Genomic DNA, 26,034 nt, shown 5'->3' on the forward strand with positions numbered 1-26,034 from the left:
ACATGAGTTTGGGTAAACTCCGGGAGTTGGTGAGGGACAGGGAGGCCTGGTGTGCTGCAGTTCATGGAGTAGCAAAGAGTCGTACCCAACTGAATGACTGAACTGAACTGAAGATATTACATATAAAGAGGTGAAAGAAACTCATCATACCCTTTATTAGAAATGGCAGGGGGACTGGGGAATGTTAATGCTTGGAAGAAACTTCAAATCCAGTCCTTAAGTAAGGGCTGCTTGATGACCTTCCTAAGGTCAATGATGATGAGATGTTTATCTATTCTCTACAACTTATTGCCACATAAGCTGAAACTGTTCCATGATGAAAATGATTAAATATGTATTGGAGTGGGTTGTCATTTTCTCCAGGGGATCTTCCCGACCCAGGGATCAAACCTACATCTCATGCATTGCAGGCAGATTTTTTACCATCCAGCCACCAGGGAAGCCCCTAAACATGTATGGTGTGCGTTTATAAAAATCATCCAAGCCTTGTTTTTAACATTCTGTGATACAGACTATCATTTACCTGACAAATATCCTAAAAATGGCATGGAAGGATAATTAACAGTAATTACCTGTCCTACTCCATTTCTAACAGACATTTTACTGTTAACAAAAAAGGTAAGGAAGGAGGAATTACTGGTGAGCAGCCTGAAGCGACTTAGCAGCAGCCGCAGTCCGAAGACAGTAAAGAATCTGCCTGCAATGTGGGAGACCCAGGTTTGATCCCTGGGTTGGGAAGATCCTCTGGAGAAGGAAATGGCAACCCACTCCATTATTCTTGCCTAGGAAATCTCTTGGGCAGAGGAGCCTGGCAGGCTACGGTCCATGGGGGTCACAAAGAGTCAGACACAACTGAAGCTACAAACACAGAGTCAGAGCCGAAACATCCCTTGTTTTTGCTCAGGCCAATCAAAGTTGCATGGTTTACCCCTGTTAACTCCACAGGAATTTCCACAGGAATGACCAAGTGCTGAAACCAATGGAGGTGAGTTTATATGAGACTCGCTCAGCTACAAAAAGGTACTAGAGTTAATTTTATCAAAGTAATTTTAAATACTTTGTGATCATGGTGAAGGAATAAGCAGCTCAGAAAAAGTAAGAACACTTTCAGAATACCAGTGACTAAATGTTGCCTGGTCCAGCTAACACATTTCACCAGATGGTTGACTCTTTACTCTGGAAAGGGTATGTGATGAAAGATGGAATTACAAATGTATGGAATTTTATATTTCTAAATACCTTTAAGACACATGCCAGCAGACTGACAATATACACAGGAATGGGGAAAGCGGGAAGAAATGTAGCGTAAATTCCTCATTTTGCAGATTATTAAAAATTACTAAACTTATCAAGTCTGATGCAATTTTTTTATTAAAGGATGTCAAGTTTGGGTAACTAAACCAAAAATATCAATAACCACAAGTGACCTTTAGTGGCAAACTATTGGTGCTTTTTAATAAATGTGCTGAGGAGAGTTCAAATCACAGCATAACAGACCTTATTTCAGTGAATTAATGCCGTTTGTAATTTGTATATCATACAGCAGTATTGTTCAATCAGGGGAAGTCACAGTTGAAAAACATTACATTTTAATTCCCTATGAGTAAACTGATAAGTAACTGTAAAAACATCACTGGAAGAACATGGAAACAGTCAAGCATAACAAACCTACAGAAAGATAATTATCTCCAAATTTAGGAAGTACATTGACCTGCCTAACCACCTTTTCAAGCCTATGTTTAGCATACGTGCAAAAATAAAATACAACTACTGCAATTATTACTATCATTTTCTTCTGCCCTTAGGTGAGAAACACCTGACAGCTTCATGCTGAGCTATGCTAACAAAACTAAACCTTTCACTTCCTTTAATAGTAAAATTACCATTACTGAATCATTGTCATAAGAAAATGCATTCAAGTACATTACCACTTATTTTAAATAAACACCAATTTTGAAACAATCAACTTTGAAAAGCTGCATAAGTCTTTTTTTTTTAAATCCCTGATTATATTTCTTTATTCACCGTGGTAGACTGAAACATTGTATTTTTAGAGACTACCACCTAATTTCTTTAAAAACAAAACAAAACAACAAACTTGTGTAATGTAAAACAGCAGTGAAGCAAGAAATTGTATGCTTGTCACTTATCTTCACTGTGCGTAAAGAGCTGTGATAAAATATGGTACTTGTGCCACATGAGTACATGAGAACACAAGTGACTCAGCACTGAACACACTGTTTACCAAGATAATACTCTATTAAATTCAAGCTTTGAACTTCACCTCAATTCTGCATTTAGGCCACTAGAGCATTCCCTCCAAAGTCTTTGGGAGGCTTTGGACACAATCATTCCATAGTTAATGATGTGTGTAATTAACATTGAGTATGGGACTGCTAGCTTGACATCAGCTCCTGAAATTTAAGCTTATCCACTATATCCTAGAAAGTAACTTGTATACCACAGTGCTTAACAATTTCCATGCTACTGAAGTTTCTCCATCAAAAAAAAAAGATACGCAAAACAGAAGCTTCTCTGGTTTTTTTTTAAAATCACCTTATTAAGCTAGTCAGTTCTGTTTATCCAATTATACACAAGTGCTGCAACCTTTCATCATTACATTTGATTAGTGGTATGCACATTTCCTAAGAAGATAACATCTGAATTTTTTGTTACCTTCTAAAAGAAATCACATTTAATACAGTAATTAGAAAAAAATCTTATCCCTATAAACATTAAAAAAAAGCTACAAAGAATGTGTATTTTGCTAAATAGCTTATATGTATAGGTGAACTACTTACAAAAGTGACATCAGAAAAGAACCTATATTCTGAATACATTGACAAGAACAGAGTGTCTACAGCCCTTGCCAATACACCAAAACTAATCATGTGCTCATTACAAAAGGACTTCCGAACATGCCAGCCTTCGGTTTATGGATCAGCAGTTGGAGCTGTTGGTGTCTCTCACTTTCTGTTTGTATCCTGGTTTAGTTTCACCTTCATCATCCTTGGGTTGAGCTGGATCTTTTTCAGCGACCTGGTCTTTGGTTTGGGGTTCGTATGTGGAAACAGGATCTAAGACTACAACTGGTTTGACTTGTTTTCCACTGCCCGTGTATTGTTTCCTGTATCCAGTGTTACTGGGAGGCCTAGGGGGTGAACAGTTAAACAAACAAACAAAAAATTAAAAGCAGAGAGAGAAAACATTTATCTTTCCTTATTCCTGGATTCAGAGGAGCAAAAAACCCCAAAACATTCTAAGTCTAATCAATATGCAAAAAGTGGTCTTTGAGGTGCCAGCCATTAAAAAAAAAAAAAGCTATCAGATTACATATTAGGAACACAAGGCCAGAAAAATGGCGGAAAATGTCAGTGCAATTAACTGCGGAAGTGTTAAAAAGCCAAAGGCACCTACCTGCTTAATCGCACACTCTTCTCATAGAAGCACAAAGCTCACAGGTACTCTGTGCATACCTCCCCACTGCCTGCTGCCCCCAACTCCTGCCCCACACCTGCTTAGCTGGAAACAGGCAGTGAGCCTCTCCCTTGTGTGCCCAGGGTACATGGGGTTGCAGATTAGCTCTGAGGAGAATGCGTGGAGGAGGGAAGTAAATCACCACCATCCCCCATGGGCAGCTGAGAGATGTGCCAGCTGCTGCCGTTTGCTGGCAGGAACGACTCTGGTCAGACCTGGGGAGGAATGAGGGGAGGAACGAGGGTGGATGGGAGAATCTAGAGAGTCACTTGAAATGCCGAGTTACCACTTTTTCTAAAAAGGAGAGTCATATTTGAGAAATTTCTTATTGAGTTTCAAATGGCAGTTTCTTTTTCCACTGAGGTTTCCTCTCTTCTCTTCTGATGGATGAAGCTACTGCTTCTCCAGCTAAATAGGCAATAATTTCCTTGTGGAAATGGAGATGTCCTGAAACGCTCTTCTCTTGCCACGTGTCAGGAGATTAGGCTGTGGGCACCTAGTCCTCTCAGAAGACAGGACAGCAGCAACCATCTGAAGGGGCTGGACTGCTGATCTGATGCCTGGAGGCTGAGGGGTATGCTGGAGGCAGGGCAGAGGCTATTCAGGCTTATCTGGTCTTCCGGGGGGTTGCTAGGACGTTAACCATGACTCAGCACAGCTCTGTCCCACGTCCGCCTCTGGATGTCGGGATGACTACTGACGACCTGCTGGCCAGGTCTCCCCACTGCTCTACTAGTCCCCCTGATCAGCTGATGTCTATTATTCCCTGACCCCTAGCTCAGATCTGCTGGTTGACACTCCTTCCGGCCTCATACTTCTCCCTTGTTGGACTTACCACAGTTACAGTTAAATAACCAGCTGCTAAATGTCTGTTTCTTTAAGTAAAATGCAAGCATCCACGAGTTGGGCTGTTTAGCTTTGTTCATAGTTACAGGCCACCACCCAGAGCAGACCCATTTGTGGAGTAAACAAACGAGCGAATACTAATGAGCTACTGTGCATGAAAGGCTCAGAGCGAATGCTCAGAAACCAAGGCTTTTGTGTGCACAGGTCTGGATACCTCTATTGTACAACAAAAGCCAACAAGAACAAATGATCAACTGTTGAGACACAGTGGCCTGCACAATCCAGCCACAGGTAACAAAACTCCAACCCAGGGACCACGATTTTATCACCTAGCACTATGAGATCTGTCCAGATGTTTGAAAACCACTATAGGGCTTTCCAGTTACACTGTGCGACTTGATTATCATCAATAAGTAACTAGCACATAACTGTCTTTTTTGGAGGAGTAAAAGCAGAGAGATGACCAGAGGCCTGAGAGGAAAGTTACACTGTAGTGAGGACAGATTCCTTTATTTTTGCCTGAATCTGGCAACAGCCTTTTCATTAGCAGATACCTCTGACACTGCCCACCTACTCTGGCCAAAGAGCCACTTCACAAGATATCTGTTACTGTGTTTTGGCAATCACCATGGGATGAATTTACCCCAGTGGTATCTGGCTTGACTTTCTCTGGCCCAGGGAACACCTGAAAGACCGAATCCATGGTCAGAGAAGCAGAACCACCGTGAAAGACATAAGGAGTCATTATATGTTAGACCTCAGGCAATGCAGAGAGCCAGTCAGGCAGTCTACGTGAGTCTGTGTATGATGCTGGGCCTGAAATCAGCAGGTCGTGCAGGTGAGTAGCAGCAAGAAGCTGAGGACAAACAAGAGCCCCGTCTCTTTCACAATCCCCAATCCTGATGGTGCAGGTGAGCTTCAGGGTAAACCTGGAGCCCTTCCACATGGAATCACACATGCATCTGGCCCAAGATTTGGGGAAGCTAGAAGGGGAGATGGGGGCAGCTGTGCCACATGCCAACTAGGTGACAATGCACATGAGCAGTAAAAGCACCTGCCCTACACACACTTTCAGAGCATTAAAAAAAAAAAAAAGACTATTATGTCACTTCCACTTTCTAAATCTCATGCCAATTTCTCTTGTGACAAAGTCTAACCTGAAAACAAATGGGTAAGAGAATTCAAGGGAATTCTAGAAAAAGAAGTTCCAGCCTAGCTAAACTGTTACAGTCAAAGTCACATGAAATCTGCCAGTCAAATCCCCAGTCTGGTTCCATGACACTGAGTCTAAGCCCATTGCAGATAAGCTGGCCAGTCTACTGGATACATGCAATGGAAGTATACATCTCATTCCAGGTGAGCAATTTCCATCAACTTACACTAACCTTCATTCATCACTTTTGTAGAACTACCATGGATGTTTTCATGCCCACATGTGCCTGCAGGTGAAGGGGTGGTGAACATATCCTAAAAATGTTTTCTTCATCAGCTGGAGGCTGAAAACTTCCAGGAAGTGCTCTTGGGGCTCCACAACAGCAACAAATGATGTTGACGCAACTGAAAGCTCAGAAACTCTGTATGGCCAGGCTGCAATTTTCCTGGAATTGTCTCAGTCCAGAGAAGTGCTGTTCTTTCCTGAAGTAGGCTTCTCAATAATAGCTTAATCTATTATTAAGTCACCTGTAGACTCCAATTTGAGAATGCCTTTGCTTATCATTGAACTTGGCACAATGGCAAACTTCTTTGAATCTATGTGTTGAGAATCAGAGTTAACTAGTTTCTCAAAGATAATGACCATTGGCTTGGAATTCCAAAGGGCTGAAACTAAAAGGGACTATGGCAATCATCTAGTCCAACTGGTTCTTTTACAGATAAGGGAAATGAGGTTTGGAGAGGGGAGGAGCAAGACCTAAAATTATACAGCTTATCGGTGGCAGAGCTAAGACAAGAATCAGAAGTTCCTATCTCCCTGTTCCTGATTCTCCCACAATATCACATAGCTTTTTACCACAGGCTAATTCTGGTATGTTTACAGATTCTTTCTGAATCCTTGTTTTCACCTGCATCTTTCAGATATATAAATACAAAATTCATCCCTTGGATCTATCCTTTGTTTTGTTTTTTTCCTTTGTGACTTAAACCTAGCTCTTCCTGGTTTGACATCATTAAGTCCATTCCTGGTTCCCATGGGGGAGCTACCCAGGGCTCCTTCTGGAATAAGGGGCCTCATTGTACCTCCAGTCCCATCTTATGGGAAGAGCCAGAAAGCCCCCCAGTCATGGTGCCCACAACCCAGGCTCCTGCTCTAGGTAGCCACAGTGGCAGGTTCTAGAAGGTTAAATCTGAGGCTTCTCCCCAAGATGAAAAATCCCAGGTGCTCAAACACAACAATCCAATAGGAACTGCAGTATACCATTGTTCGTTTCATTTTTTCTACTTTAATTCGACTAAGAGCAATCATCCCAAATAAGGAATTAAAGTCAGTATTCATAAAAAGGATGGCAGACCTCCTCCTGTAAGCTGCACAATCTCCAAGCAAAGCTTAAATTTTAGAGCTGATGTGAAGACTGAAATCATGGACTTGTTCAGGCTGACGGGGATTACTGACATGAACTAGTCCATCCTTCTCATTTGTCAGGTGAAGACACCAAAGAATAGTGAGTTAAATGCTTGTGTGGGCACACAACTGGTTAATAGCAGATAAGGATTAACATTGTGGCATCTTGACTTCCTGTCAAGTATTTTTTTTCTTACCACAACAGAGTAGCAGTGATTTTTTGATCCATTCAAATAGGTGTTTTTGTGAGTCATTTTCAATCATTTGTTAAGTGCTGCTGCTGCTGCTGCTGCTGCTAAGTCGCTTCAGTCGTGTCCGACTCTGTGCGACCCCATAGACGGCAGCCGACCAGGCTCCGCCATCCCTGGGATTCTCCAGGCAAGAACACCAGAGTGGGCTGCCATTTCCTTCTCCAATGTGTGAAAGTGAATAGTGAAAGTGAAGTCGCTCAGTCATGTCTGACTCTTAGCGACCCCATGGACTGCAGCCTACCAGGCTCCTCCATCCATGGGATTTTCTAGGCAAGAGTACTGGAGTGGCTTGCCATTGCCTTCTCCGTGTTAAGTGCTATTCCAAGACAAAAAGAAAAATCAAAAAGCAAAATAAAAGCTAGGAGAAAATATACTAATCTATGCCACTCTATGAAGCCTAATGCCTAAGTACTGGGCAGGCCAAAAAATTCATTCAGGTTTTCCATAACATCTTACAGAAAAACCCAAATGAACTTTTTGACCAACTCAACACTACTTGGTTGCCTTTTCAGAAAGCAGTTACTTTTCCCCACCTGCAAAAGGGCCAGAAGGTGAGGCTGGGGCAGATGGGGCCACTTGCTAGTAAAAGGGAAAACCTGACTCCAGCTGGTACTGGTACCAGAAGAATCAGAACAATTGCAAACGGTAATGCCCAAAATTGAACTTTATAATAAAGGGACTCAGTGATTTCTCAGATTGTGTTACAAGAGATGAAAGTGCAGCTTTCTAATTCTTAAAAAAGCACATCATTGTTTGCATTCAATGAAATTTCATTCAAAATCAACTTTCCACTTTCAATTATATTCAACAACATTCTAGCTAACATTTCGGCTTCAATTCAAATTAACTAATGCCCCCAAAGAGCCCTAATAGACATGGTTCTGAGCTCAATTGAACACAATCAAAGCTCATGAAATGAAGGGGGGAAAATGCTTATTTCATGCAAATTTTGCATATCATTCAAGCTTAATTTTACTGATAATATAAAGGTGGGACATTTTGAACATTACAGTGAACAAAACTTTTAAGCGGCGAGAGTTATTTTATAAAATGCTACCTCTGAAAAGCTGATTGCCAAACAGTATAAAAACGGTTTGAGGCATAAATGCCAAGTTCATTTCTATTTCACTTCTGAGGTAACTATCTTTCAAATCGCAACAGCTGGACTATTTAACACAATCTGGTGAATCAAAGTATAGTTCTTCTCTGGTCTCCCAGTGGGACGCCTGCATTAGTTGGTGGCAGCCATCCAACAGATGACGCACAGCCGGACGGTCTGAATCCTGCTTCATTTACAATAAAAATGGATAAAGCCACAATCATATTTTCCACCTTCAAGGACAGAAAACGGAAAGATTTAAATGTGTCTTTATAAAGTAGTTTCCTGGGAAAACTCCAAAGAGGAAGACAGTTTTATATTTTCCCTTGTGTAAAAATAAGAAGTCTTGCTGTCCCCCCAGCTCTAGCCCATCCCCAGGCCCTTTACAGAGTTGCTACAGCAGTGAACAGCAGTGGCATTGCAACCAGAGGTAGTGTTGTTTCTCTTAGACGTCCTGTTTTTCAGGACATTTTAACACACTTGTTCAAAATTTCCCCAAATCGAGTTTCAAACAAGAGATGAAACTTTCTATTCTCTATTGCTCATTCTACTACTTTTAAATATCGTGAAGGTAGAATGAAACTAATTCCTTTTGGCTTTGTGTACTTTTTGAAACTGCATTTAAGCTCAAAGAATAAATTAGTTGGCCAATTTGGGTCAGCTTCTGTTTGAGGGGAAAATAGATATAGTTTTAAATTATGAAAAATAAATACTGTTAAGCAGCAGAATACCACCATGCACGGTTAAAAATCTGACATCACCTTCTGGATGCCGATTTGCCATCAGGATTGACAAGCATCCCTTTTTAACAGAGGTTCACAATGGCTGGGCAAAGACTTCTGTGTCCACGCTGAGCCACAGTTTCTTTGGTAGAGTAACTGCAGCATAGCTTCTCAACGCACAGGCTACCTCCCAGACCACAGTGAACGCTACGAAGCCTTGTCCCAGTTCTTTTACTCCTTCAGTGTAAGCTGGGCTCTGCACATTTACAGATTCCAAATACACTGGCCCAGGGAGGCCAGGAAACTGGACCATTCTCACCAGCAAAATCAATGATAAAGCATGAGCTAAGACCGATTGTAGCTCAGGCAAAGATTCTTTTTTTAAATGTGTATGATACTTTTGGGGGCTACTTATAAAGATTTTTGTAATTTTGTACAACTTAAATCACCATGGAAAATTCACTGAGATCTCAGCTACGAAATGTGAATGCTATCTAAAAAGAAATTTTAAGGGACATAAAGTCTTCCACCAGAGTCACCATCTATAACATGGGTACCTCAAGAAAGCTGTCATGCACAAAATGTTTGTATTTTCATTCATAATTTTCAGAAAAATATTTTTAAATTTTAAGAGATTTTTCTTTAAATTTACTGTATTAAATACTTTAAACTCTTTTAAGATGGTAAGTTGTGAAGAATTCAGTGTGCTACTTTTCATATAGTTATATGACAAAATATATTTCAGATGAAAAGCATTTATCAGGTTTCAGAAGTTAAATCAGTTTATCCTCAGATCTGAAACTACACTTATCTTTTAGCCAGAACTTCTATTTGAATAAATTTTAAGTCTCCACTACTCCACTATACAAAAATAAAAGAAAACACAAATACTGCAGAGACTACTGAAAGATGTTTAAAATAAATGACAAAGCACCAAAAGCAATTTCGTTCTCCATGCCGAAATGATATATTTTATGATAAGTTTCTAAAAATCATAGGCGTTGGCAACTGGAGGCAAATGTTACAAGGCAATTCATTCTTCGAGAAAACTGAGAATTGCTCAGCAGTATTTTTAACAGTTATTCTGAGATTTACTCAACAGAATTTTAACACTGGGTATAACAGAGCCTCAACAATTAATCTGGAAGCATTTGCTGTCTGTGGAGCAACTCAGAACACCTGTGAGACAAAACCGACAGGCGGGTCTTCTGGGCAGCCCACAGGAAAACTCCTACGGAGGGGGCTGGAAAAAGAGACTAAGTGAGGCAATCTCAACTTCCAGAACATCCAGTTGTTCTGCTAATTTTGTTGTTAAAACTTAATTGTCCATGTGCAGGCACACATGGAGAACCTTTGTCGTACTGCTTAGCTGAGCAGAGCTGTTTCCTGCAGTGTCCGTACACAATTCAGGGGTACTAAGATTACAGTGGCGAGCACAGCAAATCCTTTAATTGTATAAGAGCATCAGATTAAGCAGTAACGTCCATGCAGTTGATTCTGCTAGTTAGTCATCTCTGCTCAGAAACAAACGTTTACTAAGTACACGGAAGGTGCCCTCCTTTCTCTGCTCTGCACCACACAAGCAAACACATGCACACACACATACACAAAAGCAAAGAAAAGAGGTGGAGGGGGATGGGAGTCACAGGAAAAAAAACAAACCGCACTCTGTCCACCAAAAGGACTAAAAGAACTTTGCTCTATTCTATCTGAACAAAACGTTGACTCAAAAGAAATAGCTGTAAGACCAACCAAGTTAACTTCCAGGTGAGATCTGAGACAATTTTATGCCAGGCTTCCCTAAACGTAAGTTGAGAACCTTAACTTCTATTTGGCAACATATTTCAAAAGTTCAAATTCTGCAGCTCCAATGCAAAAGAGCAATTTCATTTTTCTACATCAGTTTCACACTGGAAATAATGGGGAAAAACCTGAAGAGGGAATACTTAAAAGTCAATCAAAAAAAAAGAAAAAAGAAAAGTCAATCGATCTTTTAATTCAAACCCAGAAATGGCAATTAGATTTTCTTTTTCTTTCATAGAAACATTTGACTGATTATACTAACCATCAGACATCTAAAATTTATCTTTTATCAACTATACTTTGGTAGTCAGTTAATGGCTCAAACAAGATGAACTCTCACAAAAATAAATCTGTGTGGGGCCAAAAGTCACATGTATTTAGAGACACCATAGATCTAGAAATTAAATGCAAATTGAAATAAAAATGGCTTCACTGGAAATGGTCATTTTTCTATTGAAATTGAAGTCCTGTAATTGCTACATTGGTTTTTGTTTTTTTAATTCTTCTATGGGGCATAATGTGACCTGTTTTGACCTCCCAAACAAAAGAGGCAAGCTAGCCGCCTGTCTGATGGTTAAAAAGGAAATTTTAAAAAGCCTGATAAAGCTTAGAGTTTGGGGGAGATCTGGGGCTGAAGAGAAGCATGATGAATTAGAGAAGTGTTAACTGGAAGGGTCTCTGGCAATTGTGGCTTAAAAGCATCTTTGAGAATGGCCAAGAGATGAGGATACAGCTAGGAGATTACTGCAAATCACACCAATTACAACGGAAACTGGGTTCTCCCCTGTGAAACAAGGTTTTAGATATAACTGGATGAAATGAAAAATCATCCGTGAGATAGATCACTTTGTTTAATTGTAACTGTCAGGAGGATATTCACCTTTCTAAAAGTAATTAATAGAAAAAGTGAACATAGATGAATAAAGCTCAGTACAGACAAGTAAGGCCACTTCTAAGATGAGACTGTTCAGAGATAAAAAGTCAAGATGGCGAAAACACAAGAAACTCCTGGGCCTCTGCCTGATTGTCCTGCAGAACTCTCGTAAGATCTGCTTACTTCTTTCTCCATGCTGCAGGCCCATTTGTCATGCCTTTCTTTATAACTACCCATCTTTCTATACGTAAGACATGTCCTAAAATATGATGACCAAGGGACACTACAGCCCAAACTCAAAGGAGCTAACGGGGAACTGACCAAAGGTAGAGCTGACTGACAGAGGTACAGCATGAAGTGGCTACACCAATGAAATTTATTTGGGGCTATAGAACATATGCTTTGAAAAAACATTATTCACAGTGATTCATCTTTATATTATCACATTATCATTTAGTAAAACATCTTTCTAATCCAATGGTTACAGTCAGATACATTCAAGGTACTTGGCTTCTGGGAATGAACTAATCTTCAGCATGCTTGAAATGTCAATAAATTAAAAAATTCGTAAATGAAACTTGGGCTTCCCTAATGGCTCAGTGATAAAGAGTCCTCCTGCCAGTGCAGGAGAATCAGGTTCAATCTCTGGGTCAGGAAGATCCCCTGGAGGAGGAAATGGTAATCTACTCCAGTATTCTTATAGCCCAGAAAATCCCATGGTCGGAGGAGCCTGGTGGGTTACAGTTCATGGGGTCACGAAAGACTTGGACACAACTTAGGGACTAAACAACAACAAATGAAATTTATGCCAAAGACTAAAGGAGCTAAGGCTGGTATTCTAATGTATTAATTTCCAAAGTTTACTTGTGAAGCATGCTCCTTTACTGGACATTTGACATGAAAAACATTAAAACAATTTCTTTCAAAATTCCTTTCCAGCTACTCTTTCAAGTCTTCGTGCTAATTCAGATGGAATCTGCTTTTCAGAATTCTTGGTTTTACTGGGTAACATTTTCTTCCCATGGCAAAAGATATTTTAACTGTTTAGGTTAGCCTTAGGAAGAGGAACGATAAAAGAGATTACACCATCTAAGAGTATGCAGAGTCAGAGGAGCAGGATGAGAATAACATAGGTCAAATGAACTACATTGCTTCCTATAGGGGAAACCTTATAGTCATTTTCTTCGCTTCCATTCCTAGAGCTCTAAATACACTCAATGAATATGCTGTCATTCAAAAGCATGGGCTTTGAAGTTAGAATGAAAAAGGTTCAAATAAAATCTGACCCAACTATCGAGTAGGAATAGATTTTGGGCAAATTGTTTATGTCACTAGATCTCAGTTTTCTCATCTGTAAAATGGAGATAATGTCCAATCTGTACCTTTGGGAGAATCAAAGTAACACATGAAACTACTGGCTTAATAAATGTTAGTGAAACATTAGTAACAGCAACAAAACATCACAGAAGCAAATTCCAAAACTCTGAACCTCCAAATTGTAAACTAGCGCCATTATTCACAGCCTCCATTGGATATCTTACGCTGCACTAAGTTGCTTCAGTTGTGTCTGACTCTCTCCAACCCTGTGTACTGAAGCCCATCAGGATCCTCTGTCTATGGGATTCTTCAGGCAAGAATACTGGAGTGGCTTATCATGCCCTCCTCCAGGGGACCTTCCCCACACAGGGATTGAACCCACGTCTCTTATGTGTCCTGCATTGGCAGGTGGGTTCCTCACCACTAGTGCTACCTGGAAAAGTCCATCAGACATCTTGCCTATAGCAATTCAAGCACATTTCCTCTCAGGAGAATGTTGCTATAATATGGATACATATTAATATATATTGATGAAGAGTAATAGAAAACATTAACTTAAAAACAGGTGAAACATACAATGGAAGGTTATAAGCTTTCATTCCCAAATGTTTTCCCAATTCACTTCACTTATATCAATCAAGAACATCAGGCTTTCCCATTCTGTTGATAATAGAGCTAACACATCTCATGGGATAAAATGGAAGACAACTTTACCCATACTTAGGTACTGTACTGCATTTTCTTACTTATTGCTCAATTTATGTTTGCTACTGAAATATTAATTTCCTAGCTACCCTTTAATCAATGCCCCAGAATATGTAAATTTGGAACCAGTCAACCTAACTGGAGTTAAAGAAACACGCTTTGATTTGCCTGTATTGCACAGTACTTTTCTGTACATGTGGTTGGATGTCATGGGTCTGAGTCACATTTTATTTAAATGCATTTGTAATGGTGGAAAACTGATGGCTATTTCCAAACATTGAATCAGCTTGCAAAAGCCAAGTCATTTGGGAACATGTTGAACATACAGTGGTGGTTAAAATGGATCATATAGTTTCTTGACCAAAATGAACACTGACACTAATTCTCTTACAGGACTCGCTGAGTGGCTCCAAAGCACTCTACTTCTCATCTACTTTTTCCACTCCAAATTAAATGGATAGGAAAGACCTTCCAATTTACTTCCTCTGTGGTCAGATATCTCTAATCCAAGTAGGTCTAAAAGCATTTGGAGCAATAGTGACAGAGTTGAAATGAGTATCCTGGCCTTGAAGGATAACAATAATTTCAATTTGGATTTGTAAGTTCCCCTGATATAGTTTGAAAATTAAAATTTTTCAAGAAATTATTTTACATTTCTAGGTTTGTGTGTATTTTCTGTAAATCTACGCTTAGAGACATATTAGGAGTAGAAAATATGTGCTTAACTCTTTTCTTAACTGCAAACATTATTATCAAGCAACCACATTTGTGAGGGATTATTGGGGTAGATGGGAAAACAGTGGAAACAGTGTCAGACTTTATTTTTGGGGGCTCCAAAATCACTGCAGATGGTGATTGCAGCCATGAATTTAAAAGACGCTGACTCCTTGGAAGGAAAGTTATGACCAACCTAGATAGTATATTAAAAAGCAGAGATATTACTTTGCCAACAAAGGTCCGTCTAGTCAAGGCTATGGTTTTTCCAGTGGTCATGTATGGATGTGAGAGTTGGACTGTGAAGAAAGCTGAGCGCTGAAGAATTGATGCTTTTGAACTGTGGTGCTGGAGAAGACTCTTGAGAGTCCCTTGGACTGCAAGGAGATCCAGTCAGTCCATTCTAAAGGAGATCAATCCTGGGTGTTCACTGGAAGGACTGATGCTAAAGCTGAAACTGCAATACTTTGGCCACCTCATGCAACGAGTTGACTCATTGGAAAAGACTCTGATGCTGGGAAGGATTGGGGGCGGGAGGAGAAGGGGACGACGGAGAATGAGATGGCTGGATGGTATCACCGACTCGATGGACATGCGTTTGAGTGAACTCCGGGAGTTGGTGATGGACAGGGAGGCCTGGCGTGCTGTGATTCATGGGGTCGCAAAGAGTCAGACACGACTGAGCGACTAAACTGAACTGATTGGGGTTCTCTGGTGACTAAGATGGTAAAGAATCTGTCTGCACTGCAGGAGACCCAGGTTCAATCCCTGGGTCTGGAAGATCCCCTAGAGAAGGGAATGGTTACCCACTCCAGTATTCTTTCCTGGAGAATACCATGGACAGAGGAGCCTGGTGGGCTACATACAGTCCATGGGGTCGTGAAGAATCAAACATGACTGAGTGATGAACACTTTCACTCATTGGGGTTCAAGATCTGAAAGAGAATCTAGAGAGTACCTCAACTATTTGCCTCAATTTTAAACAAGAAAAACAAAAACAAAACAGAATAAAAGTTACATGATTTCCCCAAGGAAACCTGGCCCAGTCAATAACCCAGGTGTTCAGTATCTCAGCTTTCAACTCTAACTTTTGTCTCTGATCATCCAGTAATGGCCCAGCATTATAATTAAGATAGAAAAGGAATTTGTTGAAATACTTTTCATTATTATTTAATTTACATGACAACCCTGCAAGGTTACCCTCATCATCCACGAGAGGAACCAGTCACTGGTTAAATAATTTGCCTGAGGCCATAAAGATAATATAGCTAGCAAACCCAAGATATCATTGTAGAGCTGGCATTCTGGAAATAATTCGAAGCTACTTGCCATCCTGAGCATATGTGGGAAAACACTGGTTTATACACCTGACCACACTGTGCTTCCCTGTTACTCCTCGCCCACTCTGCAGGCTTTTACTGATGAAAATACAACTCATTCTTGTTTGTGTGACCCTGTACAACACTCAGTTTATTTCCAGGTACTGTGTCTGTCAAAAAGTAATCAAAGTTATCTTTTTAAAATTCTGTCATTTGGAATTTTCCCTATTTTATACTGACCAACATGGCCACTGATTAGCTTGAATCAATGAGTCTTACTCTATTTTAAATCGGTCAGTTTACTCTGGATCAGCTGCACAGAGCACGAGAGCAAAAATAAAGCTTGTACTCTTCATTTGCTTGGCCAGCTCTTTACCCCTCATAGTATAAAGGGAGATTATAAACATAATTCCTGTCTGAACAATTACTAATCAGAATTAATGAAATTCAAATTCACTGTTAGATTTAAGATATTATTACCAGATAGTATATGCTTATTGGGCTTCCCAGGTGGTGCTAGTGGTAAAGAACCTGCCTGCCAATGCAGGAAACATTTCGGGTTTGATCCCTGGGTCAGGCAGATTCCCTGGAAGAGGACATGGCAACCCACTCCAGTATTCTTGCCTGGAGAATCTCATGGACAGAGGAGCCTAGAGGGCTACAGTCCACAGTGTGACAAAGAGCTGGACACGACTGAAGCGACTTGGCACACACACACATTTATTAGAAATAATTAAGAGGACACAGATATTCCTAAAGTTATTATTAAAGGAGAAATAGAAACAGTTACATTTCTCCAAGTCCCGGTTATCTTCTTTTTCATTTTTCTTCAGAAAAACAAACAAAAAACCTTGCTTGCTCAGGCTGGTGACAAGAATGCTAATTAATTCTTACAACGAAGTATCAAAGGTATCTCTGGCCATTTCCTAAGTCCCTAAGAAATAAACCCATGTATCTCTGTCTCTATAATTTACCAAACAGGACTTACTCAGTTATTTGGAATCAGTTCAGTTCAGTCGCTCAGTCGTGTCCGACTCTCCACGACCCCATGAATCACAGCACTCCAGACCTCCCTGTCCATCACCAACTCCCGGAGTTCACTCAAACTCATGTCCACAGAGTCGGTGATGCCATCCAGCCATCTCATTCTCGGTCATCCCCCTCTCCTCCCGCCCCCAATCCCTCCCAGCATCAGAGTCCTTTCCAGTGAGTCAACTCGTCGCATGAGGTGGAAAGTATTGCAGTTTCAGCTTTAGCATACACACACATAATTTTAAGGATTTATTAAAAGGAAAATAAACTTTCTGGGAAGAGCTTGATGCTATTTAATTTTCTGAATAAGTGAAGATCTTATGCAGAAAACATCTATGTTTCTTCCTTCACTTTAAAAGGTTTCTTAGTAGTTAGCAAACTTTCCTGTCCACTTGAGGCCAAGCAAATGAGCACAGGTGAAACATTCTTTTACAACTGGGCATTCTGCGGTCTCTGGTCACTCTATCTTGTGTAGCTACAAAGATGCAGAAGACATGCAAAACTGAGCTCAACGTAAATTACTCCGGGGCATTTTTAAAAGGTTTAATAAACCAAATAAGCAACCAAACAAACCAAAATATCTAATATTTGGGTACACATATATCTGTATATGTGTGACTGTTGAATAATGCGGTAATGTAGGTTAACTGAGTTGATATTCTGTTTCACTAATAAAAAAGTGTATTCATTCATTCATTTAGTCAGTAAGTACTTCCTGAGAGGCTACCATAAGGCAGGAGTTTCTTCAGGTGTTTGAGATATAGGAGTAACAAAAAATTTCCTATTCTCATGAAGTTTACATTCTAGGAGGAGAAGAGAAAAAAAGGATATATATATATATATAAACAAAGTATATACTATGTTAAAGGTAACAGTTATGGGGAAAATGGATTAGGATAAGGGTTTTAAACTACAAGTAAGAATTGCAGTTTAGAGGAGCTGAGCTATAGTTTTAAATAGGTGGTTAGAGTAGGTCTCACTGAAAAGTTGACACGTGAGCAAAGAAATGATGGAGGTGACACAGTGTAGCGACTGGAGGAAGGGCATCCCAGACAAAGGGAAGGAAAAGCAAAGAACTGGGGTAGAAGGAATGACACTAGGGCAGAGAGGCCAAAGTGGGGCTCGGAAGGGAGCACAACAGTGGCAGGGACTTGTGTGTATGTGTGTGCACATGCATACACGTGCACAAAAAATAATGTTATGTATTAGAGGCTACTGTGACTGGTATCCTTCCCTGACCTTGACACTGCTGTGCGACTAACACTTTCACTTGACCTTGATTACCTGTCAAGAGACAATAAAGCCACTCACCTGAAATACACTATGGCAGTGTTGCCACAGCTCAAGATAATGGTGCCATTGTTTTTTTGTTTTTTAGTTGCTAAGTCATGTCTGACTCTCTTGTGACCCCATGGACTGTAGCCTGCTAGGCTCCTCTGTCCAGGCAAGAATACTGGACTGGATTGCCATTTCCTCCTCCTGATCTTCCTGACCCAGGGATTGAACCTGCTTCTCCTGCATGTCCTGAATTGCAGGTGGATTCTTTATAGCTGAGCCACCAGGGAAGTCCTTTAACTGCTGATCTCACTTCAAAGTGACAATTCAGATCTATGAGGTAGGACAATGTGGTTGCCTCTACCTTATGGCTAGTATAAGAGTGAACCTATATAACAAAACAAGCCTATTGGTCAAAGGCAGCCAGAAATAATCCCTGAAATAACCCTTTTCATTCCCGGTAGCTAAACCACTTTCAGGAGATCCTGAGAAATCACATGGGTTTTTTACTTTTCAAGCTCACATCCAACTACACTAAGTTAAACTTCTTTTACTCATTAAAAAGCTAGGTTTAAACACAAATGATTTGAAGTGCATCTGTTTGGGAAGTGAATAATTACCATGGACATACACAAGACACTTGGACTGATCTGGATGATTGTACTTAAGAAACACATTTTTCAGAAAGCCATTCTTCTTTGCTAAATGGCTGTCAATATGAAAATGCATGGCGTTGGTTATTTCAGCTAAAGCATGTCAAGAACTGAATAATCAAGCATTAGGTTACAAAGTTTAAAAGTTAATACAGCAGCACAGAGTATTTGTATTAGTGCTTTAAGTAGATAAATTAAATTGAAACGTGTCTCTTAAGCAGTCATTGAACAAGCAAGATGAGAAATAAATTGAGCTTCACATAGGCCTTTATGGTGTCTAACAACTGTGTCTGTCAACACATGGATCCTTTTCACTGTCAATTCAGCACACATTTTGCAGACCTTGGGCCTGCAATTATTTCATTTCCTTTCTTGGAAATGTAATTTCCACTTACTTTTGGAGAATAAAAGGCAGACAAAAGGAGGAAGGAGTTGCAGTATTTTCTGATTAAGATTATCTGTGTAAAATGGTAAAGGAAAAAAAAAATCTATATACACACACACACACACACTGAAGCATTTCTCAGAAACTAACTTGTCTCAGCCAAATTGCTTTTGTGTCTGGATATTGGTTCGAATGTAGCCAGACTGCTGATGTCAAATTAGGTGTTAAACAAATGTAATAGGAAAGATGAAGAATGAATACAGATCATCCTTCTGTTAGAACTGTTCAAATGACTCCCGTCAAAAGAAGGAAATGCATGACTGCAGGAGAAAATGTACCTTTAAACACAATCAAATTAGATAAAACTGTAAATCAGCGAAGAAGGTCATTCATTCCAAAAGAAGGGGGAAAAAAGTTAATAGTACCAATAAGAGAAATACAAGACTGGAAGAAAATACCCGTTGGCAAAAATAGATCTAAACTGAACTTCAACTTCATTTGTCCAGGCTTCACCTTAAAACTAAGACAGGTAGAGTTACAAAAAAAAAGGGGGGGGTTCTTTCTTTCCCGATAGAACAGGAAATCAGAGGTTTAATTAACCATGATTACAATATTCGCTGATCTGATTTGTCTCACCTCTTCCTTTTCTTTGTGTGACAAACCAGCTGACATCCTGGCAAAAGAACTAAAGCAAAACTAGACTAATTTCAAAAAGAGCTTGCCATTGTTATAAAACAAATGATCCTCCACCAGAACTGTCTGAAACACATTCAATAGCAGGATTAACTCTTTAACAATCAAGGTGCCACTTTCACTCCAGGTAACTCTTTACATAGCATGTCTTCAATCTCAGGACAGAGCAATATTAAGGTACATCTTTAATTGAGAATCAGAAAATAAGGTTGTAAAAACGTACCCTTCAAAGTAAGTTTGAAGACCTAGTATCTTCTGAAAGATCTAGCATCTTCTCTGGCCACTCATGAACCATTAAGAGGAATGATCTAAGTATTTAATCTTGAAAGAATGATAAAATGTCTTCCGAAGCTGAATAAGGATCATCCAAGTCAATTCTTTGTGTAGAAGAAGAAACAGATTACCAAACCAGTTAGGGATGGACTTCTCTTTATACATATTTGCATTGCATCAGCATTAGACCTCTAAAGCTAGGAGTCTAGAATCAAAAGTTGGCTCATCAAACAGAGGAAGAAGAGTGTCTATTGGCTAACCAAATCAAAAGCTCTCTAAAAGAGAAACAAAGCAAAGTAGCATACAAGTTAGTCATCACAGATTTCTTCTACATACTACTTAGTAAAGAGCATCATTACTTACTGAAATGAAACCTTGGAACTTGAGCATCCTTCCCATTTACACGACCCTTCACCTGGCTCAGGTGTTGGGGGGGGCGGGCTGTTGAATTCTGCCTCCAGAGTTTTCTTGTTCAAGGCTGTTTTTGTTACACTGGATACAGAACCCAACACGGGCATGGATTTGGACTCTGAGGTGGCTAATATTCCAGTTGGACCTTAAAACCAAACACATACCTCAAGTTTAATAATTCTGTTCGATGCTTATTAATATGGAACTGAAAAACAGATTAGCTGAAAATCCCCGCAGGAAGAGAAGAGGCCAAGACTTGCTAAAATTTCAAGAACATGCTGGAAAATCTTCCTATTAGAAATCTGCTCTGCTTGGCTGGCACCACTGCTTTTCAGGGTGGCAGGACCATGCTGAGAAACTGTGTACAGACCTTTAAGCAACTATAAAACCCCAGGCCATGGTTCCCTCAACTGACCAGAGTCCTTGGTAACACTGGAAATGGTCAAGTCTTTACTTCTCACAGAGTATGGCTTTCTGGCAGCCCTACTTGAATCATTTGGCCTCTCAAGAGTTAATTCTTCCCCAAACTCAGCTCTGATTTTAAAGAGAAAATGGAATGACGTCAAAAAGCTGTTTTTAAGAGGCTCATGAAGGCTTCCTGAGCATTAAACAGCTTTTATGAACATTTTCATTTTAATGTGATTGAGAAGTAAGTGGATTTACTTCCTGTTAAAATACAGACACAGGATTATAAAAAATTAAGTGGCAAACTGTTTGGCTGTTTACCTATTGGACTTTTCTACTCTTTTTAGATAGGATCAGAAAATTGTAATAGGGCTTGTTACCACAATTATTGGCATATCATTCTGAAACTTGGGCACTGAAGCTAAACTCCATCACTACTTTTTTATATCTTCTATTAGGAAGATGCTTGCTATTCTAGACAGCTTTTCAAAGCAAGATTCTAATATGTCTTTCCTGAAACTTCAGAAGGAATCCTTAAGTATTCTTTTAAAACAAAATAATTTATAAAATGTCACAAAGGTACAAATCAAATTAGAACTTTTAAAATATTAAGCTAAAGAACAAACATGAAAGGTGCCACTAAGAAGAAAACAAAACTTGGGAGTCTCTTTATCCTTAAACAATGTCAGATCGTCTCCTAAAATGGAAAAGTACTGGTGGGTAATCCTTGATCACTAATATTAAGCTCTGGAATTTTATTCTTATATTTGCATATAAATGTGTCATGTATTACTGCAGTATAACATATGAACTCCAAAAATGAAGTCCTAATTTGAAAAACTTGTGTAAGAGAGGCGAGAAATCATTTTGAGGGAGTAAAGAGAAAAGGGCAGAAAGATCAAGAAAGGCCATTCCAAAAAGTCCAAAAAGTGTAACATCTAAAGGTGAGCTCATGATCTGCTCAGAGCAGCTCTATTCTGCTCTTGGGTAACTGCTGACTGCAACACCCAGTAGCTGTAAACAATCAGTCCTCGTAGAAAAGCAAGATCTAGTTTCTGAATATACACCAACGCCTGCTGCTTGTTCTGCAACAAAGCCAATTAAAAGTGGGGAGGGTGGTTGAGCTGAGCCAGAACTCGTATTTTCTTTACATACAAAAGAAAAATATGAAGAAAAATGCTTAATGCTTATGATGATGATGATGTTTATTATTATTATTGCATCCTGTTTAAGCTGTCCAAATATTTTCTGAGGGGCACTTGGAGCTCTTTGAAATGTCCGTTTTGTAGGCCACAAATCTAGGTAAATCAAGGGAGTACCAATTAACCCCATTTAAAAAAATTCTTAAGGAAGAGGTGCTTCTCTGGCTGTTGGCAGAGATACTGACAAGCCTGAGACATGAGTTCTGCCAAGCTCAGGCGGCCTCGGCCTCTCAGGGTGCTTCCTCTCTCCGTTCTGTGACCTTACCTTTAGCCTTCCCACAAGCCTTTGTGTGCAGGAGGAAAAAACCTCAGAGACTCAAACGCACCCGAGGAACAAGCTTATCAAACTCATCTTTGTAATCTGCTCCCAACATGCAGCTGTGCTACTTCAGCTCCTTATTCGTTCCCCTGGAATTTCACTTTCTCATTCCATCACCTTTATAAAAAGATTTACATAGTAAATACCTCTGCCAGCTGGATCCTTCAAAAACATCTGAAGTATGTTAAAAAAAAAAAAAGGTATGATTTCTTTTACTAGGTGATAGAGACTGAAGTTTGTTTCCTCTCGCTCCCCACCCCGCCCCACTTTGGCTACTGGCAAGAACATTTCTGCTCACCTACAAGCTACTCCCTTTAGTATGTTTCCTCTCTACCCTGCCAATTACACAGTTCTTATTTCTCTATCTAAATGTTAATGATTCTACTGAATTTCTTATTATAACTTGCCTCAAATGATACCTTGAATATCTTTATGCTGGTGGAATATAAACAATAAAATGAAAGATTCTCACTATGCCTATAAAATATGTTCCTACCTTTCTCCACATTTGAAATATTCAGCTTTCCATACTGACTAAAATGAAAATGTTTCCTCATTTCTCCCATGGAAAACTAACTCTGGAATAGCGAGTGCTATGTGTTTGACCAAAAGAGTGAAGTAAGAATGTTTCTGGAGGAACATAAAGGTCAGTGGCAAAATAAAAAATGTAAATGACAGAGCACTAAAATGGCATTCACAAAGTCCTAAAAATGAATGACGACTATGAATGACAACTACATGAATACTTTCAGGATGAAATGCTGGCAAAGTCATAGCACTGATTAAGTTGCAAATGAATAACAATTCATTGTGGAGGCTCGTAAAAGCTTGTAAAGCACATGTCAAGACAAAAACTCTTCTATGGTATCCTTTATTTTTCCTGAGAGGTGGTTATTTTTTCTAGGGGTTCAGTTCTAGGGGTAGGGGTTGTTAATTCTTAAAGGATATTAACAGAATTTCTAGTCCAAACTAAAAACTGGACGGCTAATTTTTTTTAAGGAGAACACAAAGGCTTCACTTTTTTATTAAAAAAAAAAGTTTTGGCTGGTATTATGCTGCTTCTGGTTCAAGGAATCAATTTACTCAATTGAGTAAATCCCAATATGCAAACTGGGCTTCCCTTGTGGCTCAGCTGGTAAAGAATCTGCCTGCAGTGAGGGAGACCTGGGTTTGATCCTTGGGTTGGGAAGATCCCCTAGAGAAGGGAAAAGCTACCCACTCCTGTATTCTGGCCTGGAGAATTCCATGGACTGTATAGTCCATGGGGTCCCAAAGAGTTGGACAAAACTGAGTGTCTTTCTTTCACTTTCTATATGCAAACTAGAGCTTGATTATCAAAACCCCAAATCCTTAATATTCTAGCAATTTAAACCTGACAGACATGATGGCAAGGCAAATGTAAACTGTTGTGATAGACTAGTTGGAGTTGATTTAACACAGTCCAAAAGATTCAGTCCATTAGCTTTGGTCAGTGTTAATATTAGTTTACGGTGGTTTTTCAAAACTAGCCTCCTGGCAACAAAGGGGAAAACCTCACAAAGGTTCCTGCTACTTCCCATGACCAAGCTGATGGAAAAAAAACTGTAGACATATAAAGTGAGTTCTGGAACACACGATGAAGTCTAATACATGTGTGTCATGACAGCAACGCAAACTGATCTCAAGATGCTCAGATGGTCATTTAGTGGGTGATAGAGCTGGACCTTCTCATTCACTTGGTTCACAGGCAGAGGCAATAAACTAAATGGATATGAAAAATAAAGATGATCTCTCTTACATCTGTAACTGATTTGTAATTACTACTGTTATTACTAGTTATTATGTGCTATGTCCCAGGCATTGTGCTAAGCATTGTTTATATATACCGAAACATAATGACTTGATCCTTGAATTACGTCTATGAGGTAGTGCTTTTATTATTCTCATTTTATAGATGAAGAAACTGAGGTACAGAGAGAGGCTGAGCAATTTGCTCCTAGGGCAAGCAGTGAATTAAACGCATGCCCTCTGGTTAGGGAGCCTTCCCTCAACATTGTTACCAAAGCTCCGCCTGAATGTTTTTAACCACAGGGCATCCTGCATTCAGCAAAGCAGATCCATAAAACCCTGATTCCCTACATATAACTAAACAAACATGCCAATAAATAAAAATACACAAGAGCTCTTATGAGATATCCCTAAGTACCTTGGCTCATCCAATACTTCTCATTCACATCAAAAAAATTTTAATAATAATTTTAGAAAGATCATGTTATGTTAAAAAGAGACTGAAAGGAAGATGCTTAAGAGAGGAAGAGTAGAACTGTGGAGAATTCAAACCAGCTTACTACTGCTATCTGCTTCTGTTGTCAACTTTCTGCGACGCAAAATCCTTTCTAACTCAGTTTCACTGTTTTCAGTGTGAAGGGATTTTAAGCTTCTTGAACTAGTGGATTTGTTAAGTGTCCCCTAAAGTGAAAACAAAACAAAAACAAAAAGGTTAATGTCTTAATACAATACACAGAAGAATTTAAAAGTCAAACCACCAAAACATTACTAGAATTTGAATGGAATTAGGAACTAAAAATGAATTTGCTCTAAATGTATTTTTAATGTACACATCTTTAACAACACATAGTGTTGGATCATTTAAGAAGACGCTACTGATGATGTAAGATGTCGAGCTTTCGTATCAAAGGAACGGCACAAGAACACCCCTCGATGGGCTAACTATATGAAATTCAGTGGTGGGAAGGTATTTGCACATTGATGATTAAGATTCTGATGTGTGTTGATTGACCACGTGGAGAAGAGAACGGATATACTGAACTCACCTGAGAAGGGTATCTTGATATGGCAGCCACGAGTTACTGAACCCATATCCTTGCGGCACTGAAATATGTGGCTGATTCTTCAGAGAGAATGACCCTGGCTGCACACCTGGTGATGTGGTGTCGCGCTGCCAAAGGAGGCACCAAGTGCTCTCCGGTGGCTTACCCAAAGAAGTGCTGCACTGAACACACCTCGACTTCATTGTGAAAGAGGAAAGGTTTTAATCATACAGGGAAGCAAGGAAGGGCCGGCACCGCCATGCCACACTGCTGAACGGAGGAGGCAGGGAATGTATTAGTTAGGACCCAGAAGACGCTGAAGGAAAAACAAGACAAGGACGCCGTAGAGCTGGGCTCCTGCTGAAAGCAGTGCTGACTTTCAAGAGGCCTGAGAGAGACCCAGGGAGTGCTTCCCTGCCCTGGCTCCTCCAGGAAGTACGTTAAGGAGGGACAGTTATGGTTTTCTGGCTCCATTACTGGTCAAGTGTTTGTACAGAACACTGGGTGACGCACTTCTTCTCAGATTTAAGGGGTGAGGATTGAGCATCCCACCATTACAAGTGGTCCATTTTCTTCTCTGAGAAATGCCCACTATTTCTTTGAAACAGCCCTCCTCTGCTGTGCCACAGGCTTGTGGGGGAGCGGGGATTAAAAAAAAGACAAAACCAGTTGAACCACAATCTTTTGATCAGAGAAAATCAGAACCTCAAGTCAGGTATAACTTTCCAGACTTCATGGGAGTTGGAAGGCAGCCTTTGTCCACCAAGGCTAACAAATAGGCCAGGCTTTGTCATCTCAGCTCACTGTGGGTTTGCCTTAATCCTGCTCCCTGCCCCCTGCCAACTTCCTGAAGGATTCTAAGAATCCTACTGGCTAAAATGGTAACTCATGT

At 39.9% G+C, this 26,034-nt stretch overlaps 1 protein-coding gene across 2 annotated transcripts in view; it reads right to left on the minus strand.

The window, feature by feature from the left end:
* Positions 1 to 1,345: 1,345 nt before the first annotated feature.
* SHTN1 (shootin 1) overlaps positions 1,346 to 26,034 on the minus strand; it is a 111,251-nt gene continuing 86,562 nt past the window's right edge. For both annotated transcript variants that reach the window (XM_055424570.2, XM_088842362.1), the window contains 3 exons: positions 24,660 to 24,780; positions 20,359 to 20,551; positions 1,346 to 3,151 (listed from right to left, as the gene is read on the minus strand). In XM_055424570.2, the coding sequence (XP_055280545.2) occupies positions 2,941 to 3,151; positions 20,359 to 20,551; positions 24,660 to 24,780 (525 nt within the window). In that variant the 3' untranslated portion in view covers positions 1,346 to 2,940. The remainder of the gene's footprint in view (positions 3,152 to 20,358; positions 20,552 to 24,659; positions 24,781 to 26,034) is intronic.

The sequence above is a fragment of the Moschus berezovskii genome, chromosome 12, assembly GCF_049115385.1.
Source record: "Moschus berezovskii isolate FMDL1 chromosome 12, NW_MosBer_1.0, whole genome shotgun sequence".
NCBI lineage: Eukaryota > Metazoa > Chordata > Mammalia > Artiodactyla > Moschidae > Moschus > Moschus berezovskii.